The 17,013-nt window shown below is 35.2% G+C and overlaps 1 protein-coding gene across 4 annotated transcripts in view; it reads right to left on the reverse strand.

Moving 5' to 3' along the window:
* Positions 1 to 17,013, reverse strand: part of Dmtn (transmembrane and coiled-coil domain 2 protein Dmtn) — a 76,026-nt gene that overhangs the window by 1,229 nt on the left and 57,784 nt on the right. For 3 of the 4 annotated variants that reach the window (XM_067265126.1, XM_067265123.1, XM_067265124.1), the window contains 4 exons: positions 8,431 to 8,500; positions 6,505 to 6,751; positions 2,498 to 2,563; positions 28 to 183 (listed from right to left, as the gene is read on the reverse strand). In XM_067265126.1, the coding sequence (XP_067121227.1) occupies positions 28 to 183; positions 2,498 to 2,563; positions 6,505 to 6,751; positions 8,431 to 8,500 (539 nt within the window). The remainder of the gene's footprint in view (positions 1 to 27; positions 184 to 2,497; positions 2,564 to 6,504; positions 6,752 to 8,430; positions 8,501 to 17,013) is intronic. The other variant, XM_067265125.1, reaches the window with a different exon arrangement.

The following is a 17,013-nucleotide window of genomic DNA, read 5'->3' on the forward strand; positions in this document are numbered from 1 at the left end:
AACGGGAAAATATGTATATATAGTTACTCTAGTCTGACAATTTTCTAAAACTTCGTGGACATCTCTCAGTCTTTCTTCACTTTGATACTGTACTTTTTCTTCCATGTCGGCTATACCTTGCTTTAAATTTTCTATCTCGTTTTGATGTAACTCGATCAAGTCGTTCATTTGTTCTTCCAAACGCTAAAATTAAACGTTTAATATAGTCGCAACGTCGAGACAGATGCCGTTGTTAATAATATGTTTACGCAATTAAATTTGAACCGACAAATTCCCGAAGTATTTTATGATTAATCTGTCGGAATCCTCCGTCAAATACATAAATTTTTACTTCGCAACAAATTTATGTGGAAAATAAGATTGATATTATGTCGTAGGATTTGGCTTAAAATGTAATTCTTGTGTCGAAGCTAATAGTAGCAATAAAGTTACCTAACGTCATTGTCGAATGATTTTAAATTGCCGAATTATTTCGGGCTCTATTAATACTAATTTTTATTAATTACTATTGAGATTTGGTCTAAAAGTCTGTCGTCCATATCTTTAATGCAAATATACACCATGAAATAGTTGTGCTTGAACTTGCCAGGTTCTGATTACAAATCTAGATGCGCAGATAACTTGCGTAGTGAAGAAAAAAATAATAATCACGTAAAGAAACCACGAGCAGGAAGAGCTAAATGTGTCGAGCGTTCGCACTTTATCTTGCTTGTTTTTTAAATTTTTTCTTGTTATGGCACGTCACAGATTGTTAATAATCAATATGTAACCAATTTGTGGCAGGACTCTGGAAATTCTTTACTCGTCGGAACCTGTAATATCTCGAATAATTTCACCGACGTCTTAATTTTTAATAATGCCCGGTAGCTTCGATAACTGCATTACGCCGGGTTGTGGAAATCGGGCAAGGATACAAACGAGTATGAAGTTTATCTTCGTGAACCCGGACGAAACTGCCAAATTATCGGGCTATAAGGTCGAGAATACCGGACGGCATCTCGAAAACGAACTAGAAATCTTCGAGGTTATACGGGTGTAAAAACACGCGACAACCGTCTTCTCTTAAATGCATTAAAGACGAGCCGTTTCCAACAAACTTTAATAAATTTTTTTCTATCTCTGAGAATTTCTACGTTTTTTCAATTGTGATTTTTAATAAATATTTTATGCAGCATTATTATTATTATTCATTTGATTTCAAGATTTATTTTATATCTTAAAAATAATTAATTATATTCCGGGATCGTGGGAAACACATCACTTTTTTCGAATTCCCGGGACAATCAAATAACTGGGAAATGAGAAACCCTAATAAATACAGATTGACTATTGCTAATTTTGGCTAGCATAATTTCAAATTTCTCATGTTGAGTGCCAACTAGCCACTACTGTTTGGGAGTACTTAACATTGCCTAATGTATGATAATCTGACAATAATCTTCATTTAATATTTGTTTTTCTTTATTAACCAACTTCTACTGATTTAAAGGGTAGGATGAGATGGCAAGTTGTCCGGTTCTAACCTAACTGTCGGTAATCCGGAAAAATTACATATCCAGTACCTTATAAGTTCTGGTGATGATCAACCTGTACTTTACACATAAATATAAAGTTTCAAAGGAATAATTATATTGTAATGTGTTTCAACTTTACCCCTTTGTTCAATCAAACCAACAAACTATTTTATGTTTAGAAGCAAAAGCCATTTATGAAAAAGTTTGTTTATTTACGTAGAGATCATTTAACTCGCATGCATACGTTATTTATGTAAAATGTATAATTTTATCCCAATGCTGCATGCGGCCAATCCACTTCAACACCGAAATAAATTGAACTGGAACAAATTGATCTGACCAACTAACACAGAATATTACAATTTGTCCACATTTATCAAATATACAAGTAAAATTGGAAGAGTCTAAATAGACAAGCTTTCTCTGAACACTTGTTGAAAATAATAGTAAGGTTGCGGCCGAAGTTTTAAATGCAAAAACGTGTACTTTGGACGTTCGGCGCCGCTTTCCCGTAAGCCTAGAAGTTTGACGACGGCATTTGGAAAGTCGGCGGAATCGTGCTCGACGTTCCAAAGGCCATCGTCAAACTTCTAGGTTTACGGGAATGCGGCGCCGAACGTCCGACGTACACGTTTTTGCGTTTAAAACTTCGGCCTCGACCTCGCCAATATTTTGAAGTAGTTTATTTTTGTCGAATAAATTAGGAAAATTTTTTTTCTACGAAACCAATTAGATTTCAGTGAAATTAGAAAATTAAACTATTTTCCTCCCACCAGAATATAAAATTACTAATTAAGAATTATTACTGTACAAAAGTCTTGAAGTGTTTAGGACTGCATCAATGTAATTCATTCAATTTATATTTAAATATTCAAATTAGGTTTGTAATGACAATAGGCATCTAATATGTTAAATTAAATATTTATAATTAATTATTTTGGTACAATTATACATATAAAAAATATATTAATTTTAATACTTACTTCATACCTGTAACGTTCTTCTTGTAGTGCTTGATTGAAACAAGAACCTTGTTGTTGTAGATGGTTCTAAAAAAAAAAAAAAAATTAAAAGATAAATCTCGTCATTTGTATGATATAGTCAATACGGTAAAACCTCGATTTAACGGATTAATTCAGGCGAGTGGGCGTCCGTTAAAGCCAAAAGTCCGTTACGTAATCGAGACACTCCAGTTGTGGCACGAAGAACGGTCACTCTCGGATTTGAAAAAGATAACGTGTTAATTTTTACACGCAACGTAACAACCGGAAATTTTGTCCGTTAAATCGAGGTTTTACCGTAATATAAAATCTAAATATTTCAAAATCGGATTGGCGTTTTTTTTTTTAATTATTTTTAATCGAATCGTAGAATTTTTTTGATTCTTTAATTAAATTTGTAATTAATTTCTAATTATTAATCTTTACGTTAGAATGCAACTTATCTACCTTTCTTTAAAACAAACTCTGGAATCTGATTAGTTAAAAGTTATCGAAAACCAATTTTCGAACAGGCAACAAAACGTTACCATTGTATTTACTTGCAATTTTTTGACTTTTAGTTGACAGTAAAGTATGCTTAAATTTAGGATAATTCCACGTATCTGATATACTACAGGAAAATTTCGGTGTAACATTATAATGTTGCTCCAGTCAAATTACTTTACATCTAATTATTAAATTGGCCTCATTATAGCCCAATAGTATGGCAGATCATTTGGCATTACGTGAAAATTGGATTTATGTATGTATATAATACAGTCCTTGGATCCCAGAAAATATGAAACTGTTGAGATGTAAAATACTTTCTGCCATAACCGTGATCAAAAAGTAACAGGAGTGATTCAATGAAATGTAAGATTCGAATTTATTCATCAATACTTATTTTGTCCCCTTCAAAGTAATCCCCTCCTACTGCAATGCACTTATGCCAATGTTTTTTCCAATCCTCGAAACGTGTTTTTGTTTTTGTGAAACTCCTCCTGGATTTGCGGAAAATTTTGTTTTATGGCATCGATCGACTCGAAACGGTGACCGCAAACCAGAAATTTTAGTCGAGGAAACGGAAAAAGTCGTACAATGCCGTATCGAGTGCGTATGAAATTTGCAGAACCATATTTGTTGAATCTTTGGCCAAAAATTCACAAACGACGAGAGCGTTGTGAGCAGGTGCATTATTGTGATGCAAAATCCACGAGTTTTCTCGCCGCAAATTGGGCTATTTTTTACAAATTTCTTTGTGAAAACAATGCAAAATGCTCAAATAATAATCTTTGTCGACAGTTTGGACAGTCGGAAAAAATTCACGATGTACAACACCATGGCAATCACAATGTACAACACCACGATCGACATGACTTTTGCCTGACTTTAACATGGTCTTTTCGATCTTGCTTCTTCTTTCAAGCACCATTCATTCAAATGTTGAGCCGTTTCGGTGTTTTCATCACCCATAATGATGCATTTTAAGAATGATTTGCCCCAAAAAAAGCATTTCCTTAACCACTCGAACATCTTGTTTTTGGGATGACTTGAGAAGCAACATGTCACAAGTCCAAGTGATCTTTTAAAATTGCTCGACAAGATGCAAATGATGCTGAAACGTGTCCAATAATGTCTCTAATTGTTAAATGATGATCATCGGAGCACCAAATCTCCGACTTGGAGCGATGTGTTCATCAGTCAAAGTGGACGGTCTGCCAGAGCATGGATTCTCTACTTTCCTTGAACATCTTGTACTACTCAAAAATTTTTGTTTTTGATAGACTATTGTTACCAGAAGACTTTTTGCAGCAGTAATTTGCTTATGTAATCAAACATTTCCAATTTCTTGATTGCACTCATTTTGAAAAAATCACCAGAGCAAAAATTTTTTACACACAAAAGAAGTGTTTCGTTGCAAACGAATACAGATGACGACATACAAACGAATACAGATGATGCTGCAAGATGTCAATGAAAGTCATGCCAAACAACAACAGTGCCCTCTTGCATGCACACAAATTCCACATCATATGATGACCACTTTATAAAATTACTACTCGGATACTCTACACTGTCCATTTTATTTTCTTTTTGTATCAAAACATTCAAGAATTAAGCTGTATTTATGCAGTGGCAAGTACAAAGTATAGGCGTGGCCGGTAAAATATTTCAAAATTGGTCGGTAAATTGAGCCATCTAATTTTGAACCGTTCTGTTAAACTACCGATTTAACTCGATAATCTACAATAAAATGAAATAAGATCGGCAGGATCTGAAGAGAGTTGATAGTAAATTGAGTCCACGTTCTATCAAAGCATATTATAACAAGTCGCGGCATAATTCTCTTATTTATCTCCAGCAATAACGTACGGTGGCTTTTTACTTTACAGTTGATTCGATATATGATCAAATTCCTTTCTAATATTCTACACAATAAAACGAAATTGCCTTTAGATATATATTCATTTTATGATTGGCTTATGGTTCCTACCTGACCTACTTTGTTATTAAAAAATAAAGTTAGTCGGCCTACCCCTCCAGAGACCTGGAATTGAATCTAGGTGAACAATCTCATTATTATTTTATCACTAATTTGTTCCAAATATGTTCACAGCTTGTCCCTCGCCACTTAACCATTCCCATTGTGAACATGGCCAAACCCATGACAAATATGATCATCACTCTAAACTGAAATTAGCTTAGTTCCGTGGTGAAAAAATTTTGAATTCAAAGATTTATTTACTTTTTAAATTTTAATTAATGGGGGGGTCTCTTTTGTACCATTATGCTCGGGAGGATGATAATCACGAGTCAATAATGACAATCTTTTGTATTCAAAGCAAATAAATAAATCTCGGAACAAATCGGTAAAAACTCGTGCAATTCTCGTAACAATTTCGATATCGCGGAACAAGTAGGAATTGGCCAATTTGGGTACCGGGCACGAATGGCTTTGGTGTTTCTTTTAAACTTCTGTTTCCATTATAATTGTCTACCAGAAAAATTCTCTCTCCAATCATATACTTTACCATATTTATTTTGCGAGAAGTATGCTGACGTTGTGGCCAAAACTACTGTCAAAAACTCGATGCACCTTATCTCTGTTGCCTTACTAGAACCATACAATTCTATTGCACGAAAGGAGATCCAAGCAGTTCCTCTAAGCAACAAAATTTGCATATTGAAATTTCTTCTAACAGAAGATTTCCTTTTTCGGTGGCAAAAACATTTCGGCTCTCGACCAATAAGAGACCGACAGCTAGATGATTTGAAAGATGATTTTTTCTTGTAAAATGCGAAAAGAATTTCTATCTGGCATAGCTAACGCATCATAAAATACAAGCTAGGTGTTTTTTGACTATTTTCTTTTACTGTGTATTACTGATTTTGTATTACATTATTTTTATGATATGACGGGGTATGACGAATGGATTAATATTGTAAAGTGGGAATCTACTGTATCTCACAAGTACTGTAGCCTATAGAAATTACAAAAAAAATTTGGTTAATGTTACCTATGGTTCCAAAATGGCGGCTCGTCTTCGATTCCAGCAAATAGAAGAAAGGAAACAGTGGGGACGCACGTTCTAACCTAACCTAACCTATTCTAATAATTTTGTTGGTAATAATTATGGTAATTTATTAGAATAAGTTAGGTTAGGTTAGGTTAGAACGTGCGTCCCCACTGTTTCCTTTCTTCTATTTGCTGGAATCGAAGACGAGCCGCCATTTTGGAACCATAGGTAACATTATAAAATTCAAAATAAATAAATAAGATAACAATGACCTATCCCTCTGAATGTTAAATCTATTTTATAATAAATTCTATATAAGCATATTTTTACATAGATGAATAAAAAATGAACTACGTATTTTTAACTGCTTTAAAAGTTCTAAAGAACATTTACAATTAACTACTTTTATGTATCTTGTGCACTTATATATATATATATATATATATATATATCTACAGTTGTCGTGTTTAAAAATATTTCAACCGAAATTACTTTCAGTGATTCGATATCTTCTCTTAAACGATGACTTTCTTCCCGCTGTTCTCGAAGTTCTTGTAAGATTGGTTCGACGTCGACGACGACCGGTACCGCAGTAGGTGTTATGGATGATTCGGGACCGGTTGCGATTGCTTGAAGAGCCGACGGTTGGTGCTGTGGACTGATAAAATTACCTGCGGCCGCGACGGGACCGGAACCAGACGTTATGCTGGAACTATCGTCGTCCGATGTGTATTTTGTACTGGGGGAGAGAAAAAAATTTTTGAAAAACATTAAAAACGAAACTTTTATAATTGTTTTTCCTACATTTTTTTTAAATGCTGAAAATAAAAAAAGCAATGATTAAATTATTAACTTAAAAAATTAATAAGAAATGATAAATTATGCAAAAAAAGCATCAAAAATATTCATAAAATTTTAATATAGTCAACTGATTAAACTGCAAACAAAATTTAATATCAACAACTGAATAAATTATTTATTTCAATATCGATATCAGCATGTTTTGAGTCATTTCTCTTAATAAATATTAAAAATTTTATTATAGTGGTATGTAATATGTGATTAAACCTTATTTTATAAATCTAAAGAAATTTTATAAGTTATAAAACTTACAGTAATAAATATTTCATTAACAAACACAGTGCTTCACTTAATAAATTATTTTGCATTTTTAACTAATTAAGAAATTTTTAAAATGACAATAACACATTACGTGATAGCGTCTAGTTGTTCTAAATGAGAGCTTTTGTACACTTTAAAATTAAACAAACAGAATATAAGAGTTTAAAAAGCAATGTAATATTCAATTCACTTTAATAAATTTGATATTTTTATTTAAAATCATATTTAACAATCCAGAAAGAATGCTGGAATATCCCGACTCTTTAACACACTAAATAATCTTTAATTAACTATAAATCAATCATTAAATAAACATTAAAATCATTAATGCCAAACAAACTGCCTTAACGAGATATTGCTGGGGATGTGGGAAATGGCATTATACTCGTGGTACACCGAACAGAGAAGCCCATGGAGAATTTATGTATGTGGAGATCCAAGAACACTATTTTCACATTTATCCCCTCTTCTACAAAGAAGGAAATGCAGAAATACACAACGGATATATGTACAAAGTGGAACAACTCCCGGCTCGACGGATGTTCTTGTCGCGTGGGAGGATACAAATCGGAAGCCGTCCCACTTTGTACATCTATTCGCCGTGAACTCCTCCATTTCCTACTCCATAGATGAGGAGATAGGTGAAAAAATAGCATTCTTGGATCTCCACTTACGTAGATCCTCCGGCGACTTCTCTATTCGTCCTTGTTACGAGGTAATAATTCGACAGTTCGTTTGACATTAGCAATTGAACCGGGTTGATGTATATGTTGTAATATTAAAATCATCATCAAACGCTTCAATTTGTAACTTGTTTGAAAGAAATCAAAGTTTTATAAAGTCTTTTAAAATGTAAAAAGTTTAAAATAATAATAAAATAAAACTTATCAAAGACTATTTTATTGGGCTGCAATTTTCGGATTGTCAACCTATATGTTCCTACTGTCGTCCATCTGTCCTTCCTTAATCTCGAGAACAGAGTTAGATAGATGAAAAATTGAAACCAGATACGAAAAGCTTTAGAGGCCGGAGGACCCGTTTAACTATATATAAACTTCCGGTCTGGACCGGAAGTCGTGTGATTTTTTAAAATTAAATGGGAATCAGCTTTATTGTAGAAATGGTATAACCCGACTAGTCGAACTGTCGGAACACGTCCAAGTGAGATTATAAGACAATAAATAATTCTTCGTAAATATTTAGAAAGAAATTATTTACTTTGGTCTATACAAATACGAAATTAAATTACAGAGTAACAATAATTAGAAATGGTCCAATTTTTTTGACTAAGCTAACCTGTGCGTAAAGGTAGCACTTCCATGGTGGTTTCTCTCCGTGTCGTCTCCACTGCTTTCTTCTGGCAATTCTGGAATATATTAATAAAAATTTTATTTTATATGCCACAGTATCTTAATGTACAATAACATAAAAGTCAATTAAGTGAATTTTTGGTTTTAATGAAAATTACAATAAAAATTTTGTTATAGAGGTATATATATATATATATTATTAAATTCTTATGACAGTGAAGGTCGAACTTCGTCTTACTGACACAATTAAAATTAGTACAAAATTTTAAAACATTTGCTAAAAGTTTTTGAAAGATCTTTCAGAAATATGCCATTGAAAGTATTTGAGAATTTCTCACTTAGTATATTCTAAAATGTTACAGTTGCTTGCATATAAATAAGATTTTTACTAAAGCATTCTGGTGTGAAACTACGATCCTGATATTGTAAGCTATTCAAACCTGCCCAAATTGCTGGCAAGTACAAACATATTTAAATCCGAGGAAAATCTCGGTTTAGTCTGTTTTCTTATTACGTATTGTTTGAATTCAATGTTCCAAAATGGGATCGTAATATAGTCGGCATCATTAGATTGTAAGGAACCGAGTCCGAGCATTATTTTTATTTTATTATATTTTGTTTGGGGCTTATGTTTATTTAGGACGAAGGTTCCCCACCACTCTCGTATTAGTAACCAAAAAAGAAGATAATAAACCAACTCACGAAAGAACTAGCGCCGTAGGAAAAAAGGATCTCGCGCACTTGCGCTGCCCAGTGGAAATAAACAGTCCGCAGAAAAATGGAGGGAGGAAATCCCCACATTCACTAGCAAAGAAATACTTACTAAACCGTCATAAAACATCCCGAAACTTGTGCTAAATACTTTGTAAACGGTTTGTAAGATTTTGTCTGAAAATTAAAGCTGCCAGAAAGAAAAACTTGATGTTAGAAAAACTAAGTATTATGTAAAAAACTAAGTATGTAAATAAGGGGAGTAACCCAGCTGAATTGTGACGTCACCTCACAGCATAAAACCAGCACGCTAACCGAAGACGAGCGAGGTGATTTCCAGAGCAAAGTCCAGATTAAGAATTAGGCGGTCCAAGGGTTTAAGGAGGAATTCGATTTGACGATAGCGAACAGATTGAAGAAATAGGCTCCTAGTATAGTGAGGTGACGGATAGACGTTTAGTTCTTAAGAGATTTTGTTCATAGTCTTAAGTATTTGATTTGTCGAATTTTCAAAGGGGAATTAAGATTAAGTTAAGCTAAGTAGCTGAGTTTATTGTCGGGTTGACTTGTTGATTTTCGTTAATAAATTTTGTTTTGGATTATAGACAATTGTACATAGTTAAATTCGATTTACTAATTAAATATATTTGAACCTTTTTTGCTTGACCTGATATTTGTCGTTATTCTTACTAATATTTTCGGTGCACGCGTAAAAGCCCAGGCCTGGCACACTCGAATCCGCATAAAGTACCCGTTAGGTTAACCGAAGTTTTACCGGCCGCAGGTAGTGTCGGTTTCCTAAGATACTAAAAATAGTACTTTACAACTGGCGCCCGAACAGGGACTCGTTTTGATGTTGAGTCGCTAATTGACTTTTATTGAAACTTTTCCAGTGTGTTTATTGATATTTGATTGGTTAGTTAAAATTTTGGATTCGATTTAGATTTGGTAGAGGAATAACACCTCTGTACAGTAAGTATCAGGAAAAAAAATGGAGGAAAGTGCACCAGTAACCCGTGCTGAATTGAACCAGCTCCAGCAGCAATTGTCTGTCTTATTGCAACAAGTGTCAACCTTGAGTAATGCAGTAACACACTTAACGTCTTGTGTTACGAATGGAATTTCCGAGCCTACAACACCGAACGGTACTAGTGCAGTACGGCCCAAAGCGTCAACACCCAGGCAAGATGTGCCTTTAGAGCCAAATACGTCCATGGTTTGGCTGCAGACAGCTCCACCACCCCCGGAGATACAATTTAACGGTAGGTCGAATATAACTGCGTCCGATTTCTTGCAGGACCTCAAACAATATTTTCAAGTTAACCAAGTACCTAACGCTCGATGGGTGGATACTGCCACCAGCCATCTCTGCGGCAACCCAGCGATGTGGTGGAAAAACGATGGCCGCCGCAGAATTGGCTCCAGTTGGCCTTTATTTAAACAATCTTTTTTGGACTTGTATTCCCCTCTAGCAGACAAAGTAGCCGTTGCCAGAGAACTTTTCAGCTGTCAATACACCGGCAACAACAATGTAGAACAATTTATATGGACTACTGTACAACTGTATCACACTTGGTGACCTCTCGCTCGAGAAGAGGAAATAATACAATGCGTCATTGCCCAGATGCCGTTACCACTTCGGGAGTATTTAGAAAATAGATGCTCATACACTCTGAATGAACTAGTATGCACTGCCAAAGAGTACGAATTCTGCCGAAGTGGAAGTAAGCCTTCTGATAAGCCTTCTGAAATAAGCCACGTAAGTAAACCTCCTGAACAAAAACTTCTACTCCAGCAAGACCAGCTGTGACATGTTATTCGTGCGGAGAAACTGGTCATTTCTCACGCACTTGCCCTAAAGGAAGACAACAAATAGAACAGACTAACAACAAAACCTTTAAGACTGCAGGGTCAACTACTCGACCAAAGATGGCCATGACAAGAAGACAAACATCGTTAAACTAGACAGGAGACAGCGAGAGGAGGACCCTGTCTCCAAACCCGAGGAAAATACCTCCACCGTAGGATTGGTTACTGCAGAAACTGCAAAACTACTAGCGGTAACAACCTTTGAAAAAGAACAAGATTTAATCGCCGCCCAAGAAAATGATATAGAATGGAGCAGACTCTACCAATACTTGGCCACAGGGGATTTACCCGAGGACTCGACTCTTTCCTCAGAGATAATAGGTAAGTCGGCACATTACCGACTAATAAATGATATCCTGTATTATAGCCGACGACCAGATGATACAGGAAGTTTCCGTCCCGTCATTCCATGAGACTTAAGACAAGAAGTTCTAAAGGAACTACACGATCATCCAACTGCTGGCCACTTGGGTGTCAGGAAAATGATGAGAAAGGTCCAGCAATGCTGCTATTGGCCCGGGATGCAACAGGATATAAAAGAATATGTACTAGGATGCCATACGTGTCAAATAACTAAATTTAGCCAAAGAAAAACGGCCGGACTTATGCAAATCCCCGAATTAACGGAACCCGGGGAGAAAATTGGAGTCGACATAATGGGACCATATCCACGGTCCAATAAAGGTAACTAGTATCTACTAGTAATGACTGATTACTTCAGTAAATGGGTAAAAATTTTCCCACTGCGAAAAATTACCGCGGAAAAAGTTGTTAATTGTATGTATAACGAATACTTTTGTAGGTATGGCATGCCTAAGACTTTGATTTCAGATAATGGACCACAATTCATTTCTCACCTCATGGCAGAAGTATGCAACCGCACGGGGATACGACATATCCTGACCACACCTTACCACCCGCAGTCTAATTTCACAGAAAGAGTGAATAGAACGATCGGAAAAATGATCGCTGCGTACATAGAGCGAAATCATCGTGAGTGGGATACTCATCTATCAGAACTGGCACTAGCGTTGACGACTTCGATACAAGACTCAACTAAATATACGCCAGCCCGATTACACCTTGGAAGGGAAATTGCACTTCCCTGGGACCGGTTAATGAACTATCCACAGAGTCCCACGACAGTTACAGAGAAATGGGCGGAACTACAAAAGATCCAGAAACAAGCCCGAACTAACATCAGAATGGCCCAACAGAAGCAACAGAGGGCATATAACTTAAGGAAGTGATCAGATATACTCAAGGTGGGTGTTTTAGTTGTTCTTAAAACTCATCCAATCTCATCCTCTAGTCGCAGATATAGTGCCAAGTTGGCACCCAAGTGGTCCGGGCCTTACGAAGTCTCCAAAGTGATATCACCGGTCGTATACGAGTTGCAAGATCCCCATACTAAGGCCAGTTTTGGACGACAGCGTATTTCTAACCTAAAAAGATATACCTTGTTCCCCAGGAGAAGTATGCAACCACCCCTAGCAACGACAGATAGGGGCAACGGGGGATCACCAGCGAGACGTCAGTTCCCCTTAACAACGCCAGATAAGGGCAACGGGGGATCTCCGACGAGGGATCCTGCCACTAGTTCACCACCTCAAGCGAGAGTCCACACGTCCGGAATCATCCATCGACGACTTTGTCCAGTTCAATGAGTGGATTACCGTCAACTTGCGGTCTGAAAAAGAGGTCAAAAAGATAGAGAAGGAAACCTACAGGTGAATAAAATTTCCTTTCAGTTGGTCGTTCGACCACCCATTGTAAATCCAAGGACACCCTAGAGAGGGAAAGGGATTTTGGTTTGGGGGGAAACTTTTTTTAAAAAAAGGTAATTTTCCTGATGACAGACTTAATCACTGACAATAACTAAACTAGTAATCACTAACTCAAACTGACCGTCAGTCCGTATTAGAAGGAAAAGAAACTATAACCAATAGGAAAAGTTTGAGATTAAAATACTCCCTAGGCACGCTGATTAAAAGAGCGTGAGCAATAATCAGCAACCTTGGATCGCGTGCGAATCTATGTCAACATTCCCCAAATGTAAAGTAAATATTTAAGATAGCTTTAAGTGATCAACGAGTTGCTCTTACTTATGTAAAGGAAAACAAAAATAAACTTTGTATGGGATGACTTGGTTGTGATTCTGGCAGCAACTGTATAGAAAGGCGCAATTGGAGAAGCAGAGTTGGAAGTTTGGAAATAAAGTATAGAGAAATAAATTTCTCTTCAGTTAAAGGGGAAGGGGTGTAAGGAACTGAGTCCGAGCATTATTTTTATTTTATTATATTTTGTTTGGGGCTTATGTTTATTTAAGACGAAGGTTCCCCACCACTCTCGTATTAGTAACCAAAAAAGAAGATAATAAACCAACTCACGAAAGAACTAGCGCCGTAGGAAAAAAGAATCTCGCGCACTTGCGCTGCCCAGTGGAAATAAACAGTCCGCAGAAAAATGGAGGGAGGAAATCCCCACATTCACTAGCAAAGAAATACTTACTAAACCGTCATAAAACATCCCGAAACTTGTGCTAAATACTTTGTAAACAGTTTGTAAGATTTTGTCTGAAAATTAAAGCTGCCAGAAAGAAAAACTTGATGTTAGAAAAACTAAGTATGTAAATAAGGGGAGTAACCCAGCTGAATTGTGACGTCACCTCACAGCATAAAACCAGCACGCTAACCGAAGACGAGCGAGGTGATTTCCAGAGCAAAGTCCAGATTAAGAATTAGGCGGTCCAAGGGTTTAAGGAGGAATTCGATTTGACGATAGCGAACGGATTGAGGAAATAGGCTCCTAGTATAGTGAGGTGACGGATAGACGTTTAGTTCGTAAGAGATTTTGTTCATAGTCTTAAGTATTTGATTTGTCGAATTTTCAAAGGAGAATTGAGATTAAGTTAAGCTAAGTAGCTGAGTTTATTGTCGGGTTGACTTGTTGATTTTCGTTAATAAATTTTGTTTTGGATTATAGACAACTGTACATAGTTAAATTCGATTTACTAATTAAATATATTTGAACCTTTTTTGCTTGACCTGATATTTGTCATTATTCTTACTAATATTTTCGGTGCACGCGTAAAAGCCCAGGTCTGGCACACTAATCTCGAAACCGCATAAAGTACCTGTTAGGTTAACGGAAGTTTTACTGGCCGCAGGTAGTGTCGGTTTCCTAAGATACTAAAAATAGTACTTTACAAGATTTTTGCTTGTTTGGACGACCGAAGGAATTTTCAGATGAGAGGTTCTGCAGTAATCCCAGTGTGATTGAAACCACGATCGCATGTAGTTATGTAGTTAGATAGTTAATTAGTTGAATGACTTTTTGAAACTGAAATTAGGATGCTTCTAAAACACTAGTAGAAAGATGTAGCAAGAAATTTTGTCAAAGTAAAGTAAATAGTGTAAGTAAAATTTCACCGAAGCCAAACAATTGCTGTAATGACTTGCGTATTTTTTGTCTACTATTACTAATTAAATTCTAAGTAATTTGGTACTAGTGGTAGGCATTAGACACCATATCTTATTAAATTTAATAATTATAATTAAAATCAATATTTATTAGATAATTTAGAATATTCTGGAAGAAAAGAATCGGGCCAAAGCCGGACTCGAACCCGAAACTCCTGCTTACCACGCACCTCCAGATTTAATTTTACATATAACCATCCACGGTTACTTATAGTGCCAACTGGGACGACTTCATTGTCCTTGGCCTATAATCATGTCTACCTCTAATATCAAATTACTTAGAATTAATAATTAAATTGATAGTAGCCAAAAAATAGCTCGACCCATACAGCAATCTTCGTCTTCATGTCTTCGTCGACAAATATAGGAAGATAGAAATTCCTAAAAATCTTTAGACAGAACAAAAATTGCTTATTAAATTAATGGTTTGTTGTCAGATTTATTTTTTATCGTAACAACTGATACATTGGGATAGAGTCACATATCAATATCAAAGTTAATTTGTGTAGACATTCCTTTATGTATCTCTAAAGGAAATGTTTTCATAGTAATTAAGTATTTAAAAAATACTTATTAAATAAATCTAAAATAATTAGTATTAAGAACTGTATTAATTTATTAGTTTTTTAAATTAAACACTGGTTATATGCAAGTAAATTTAAACGGATGAAATGAGTTTTATAAAAGAAAATTAATTTATTTATTTTTCTAATATTTAAATATAATTATTTTATTGTATACATTATATGTAATTATTAAATATGTATATACAATGGAAACTCGGTTATTCAAACGTGATTGGTCTTCGGGTAAATGAAATTTCGGACGGTTTGAAAACACGTTTTTGTGTCTTGGATGCACCGTCAAGCACTGTGCATTTGAAGTTTCATGAATAATAAATATTATAATACAATAATTGTATTAAAGGTATGTTAATCAAAATCTAACATAATGTTAACTATATGATTTATTTTATGGTGCTACAATTAACAGACGACATAGTGATTTCCAGTTACACGTAGAGTTGGTCTCTGTATATTATACTCTGTGCTATGTACAGTACAATGCTACACACACTGATTTATTTTTGAAAACTATTTTGAATAACCATGTTTCCACTGTATTTATAAACTTATACAGATAATAAAAATAACTGATCAATGGTTTTTAACTAGAAAATGCTTCCCAAGAGAATATACTCTTATCATCTTTTAGGAAAGAACATTGTTGATTGCTCTTGTCTTGATCAAATATAGAAGAAACATAGACCCTTTTATGGTCTATTCCAGGGATGGCAAACCTTTTTGAGTCCGCGTGCCATATTGTAAGCATACTTAGCTTTAAAGATGTTAATGCTTGCCAAAGTCTTAGACTTCAAATATTGATATTTAAAGAAATTAAACAAATACGCTTTAATTCGAATAAATGTAAAAAATCTGATTGAAAAAAAGATGATCAGATGATGAACAGAAAGGATGATTGAAAAGGACAGAAATCATATGATACATTATGTATCAGATGATTTCTCTTACGTGCCACTTTGGGCATGCGTGCCATAGGTTCGCCACCCCTGGTCTATTCCATTGTTAAGCAAGTCATTCCGTACACTCAAGCATACATTACATTTGTTTTAAGCTCAAATATCACAAATTGAGATTATATTCCTGAAAATATAGTTTTAATTATATAATTCCACACTTATGATGATGATGATAAGCTGTATTTAAAAAAAGGTACTTGAGGTATGTCATTTCATATAATCATAACACAAATACAGTAGAATCTCAATGAAATTTAACATGAAAAACAAATGAAATTAGGGGAATGAAAAACAAAACTGATATACGAAGTGTGCAATGCCATAAAAATACACCAGAAACTGGGTTATACTATACTTCGGAAACTCCCTACCTTGGTATTCACCCAGCAGAATGGTGCAAGTTCAGAAAAACAAATGTTTTCAATCTTCTTCTAAGACCTGCTTCAGGTCACAAATTTCAAATAGATGGAATGTCTAACATTTTAGTTTCTGAATGTGTCAGGTGCAGAAGAGCTTATACGAATATTCAAATTTAAAATCCTCTGAAATTGACCAATAGGATGTGTCCAAGTGTAGAAATTGTAAAACGGTTTTCATAACGACTATCAAACAGGGTCTGCCACGCTTGTGTAACATGCCTCTCTCTTTTTAAAATTTATACGTTTTCCTTTCTTTCTGCTTTAAAAATCTCTAGCGCTTCCAGTATTTTAAGTCAGTCTGTGCTTGTTGTCGTTCTAATTAACATAACCTGTCGTAAATCAGGTTTAATTTCGTCCTCCTCATATGTGTCGAGAGAGCAGTGGGGTTCGCCTACCTTTATTTATATTGGCTCTGTGTTTGGTTAAGCGCTTTTAAGGGATCTCACGGTAGAACCTATGTAGATTAAATCTCTCTGGAACCTTTCATCTCTGAGAAGTATCTTATATATGCCTTGTTCTCTGTTGTAGTCAATCAAATCTTTTTCACT

This window comes from Centruroides vittatus, unplaced genomic scaffold (genome assembly GCF_030686945.1).
Source record: "Centruroides vittatus isolate TY-2023 unplaced genomic scaffold, ASM3068694v2 contig_2104, whole genome shotgun sequence".
NCBI classification, from domain to species: Eukaryota; Metazoa; Arthropoda; class Arachnida; order Scorpiones; family Buthidae; genus Centruroides; species Centruroides vittatus.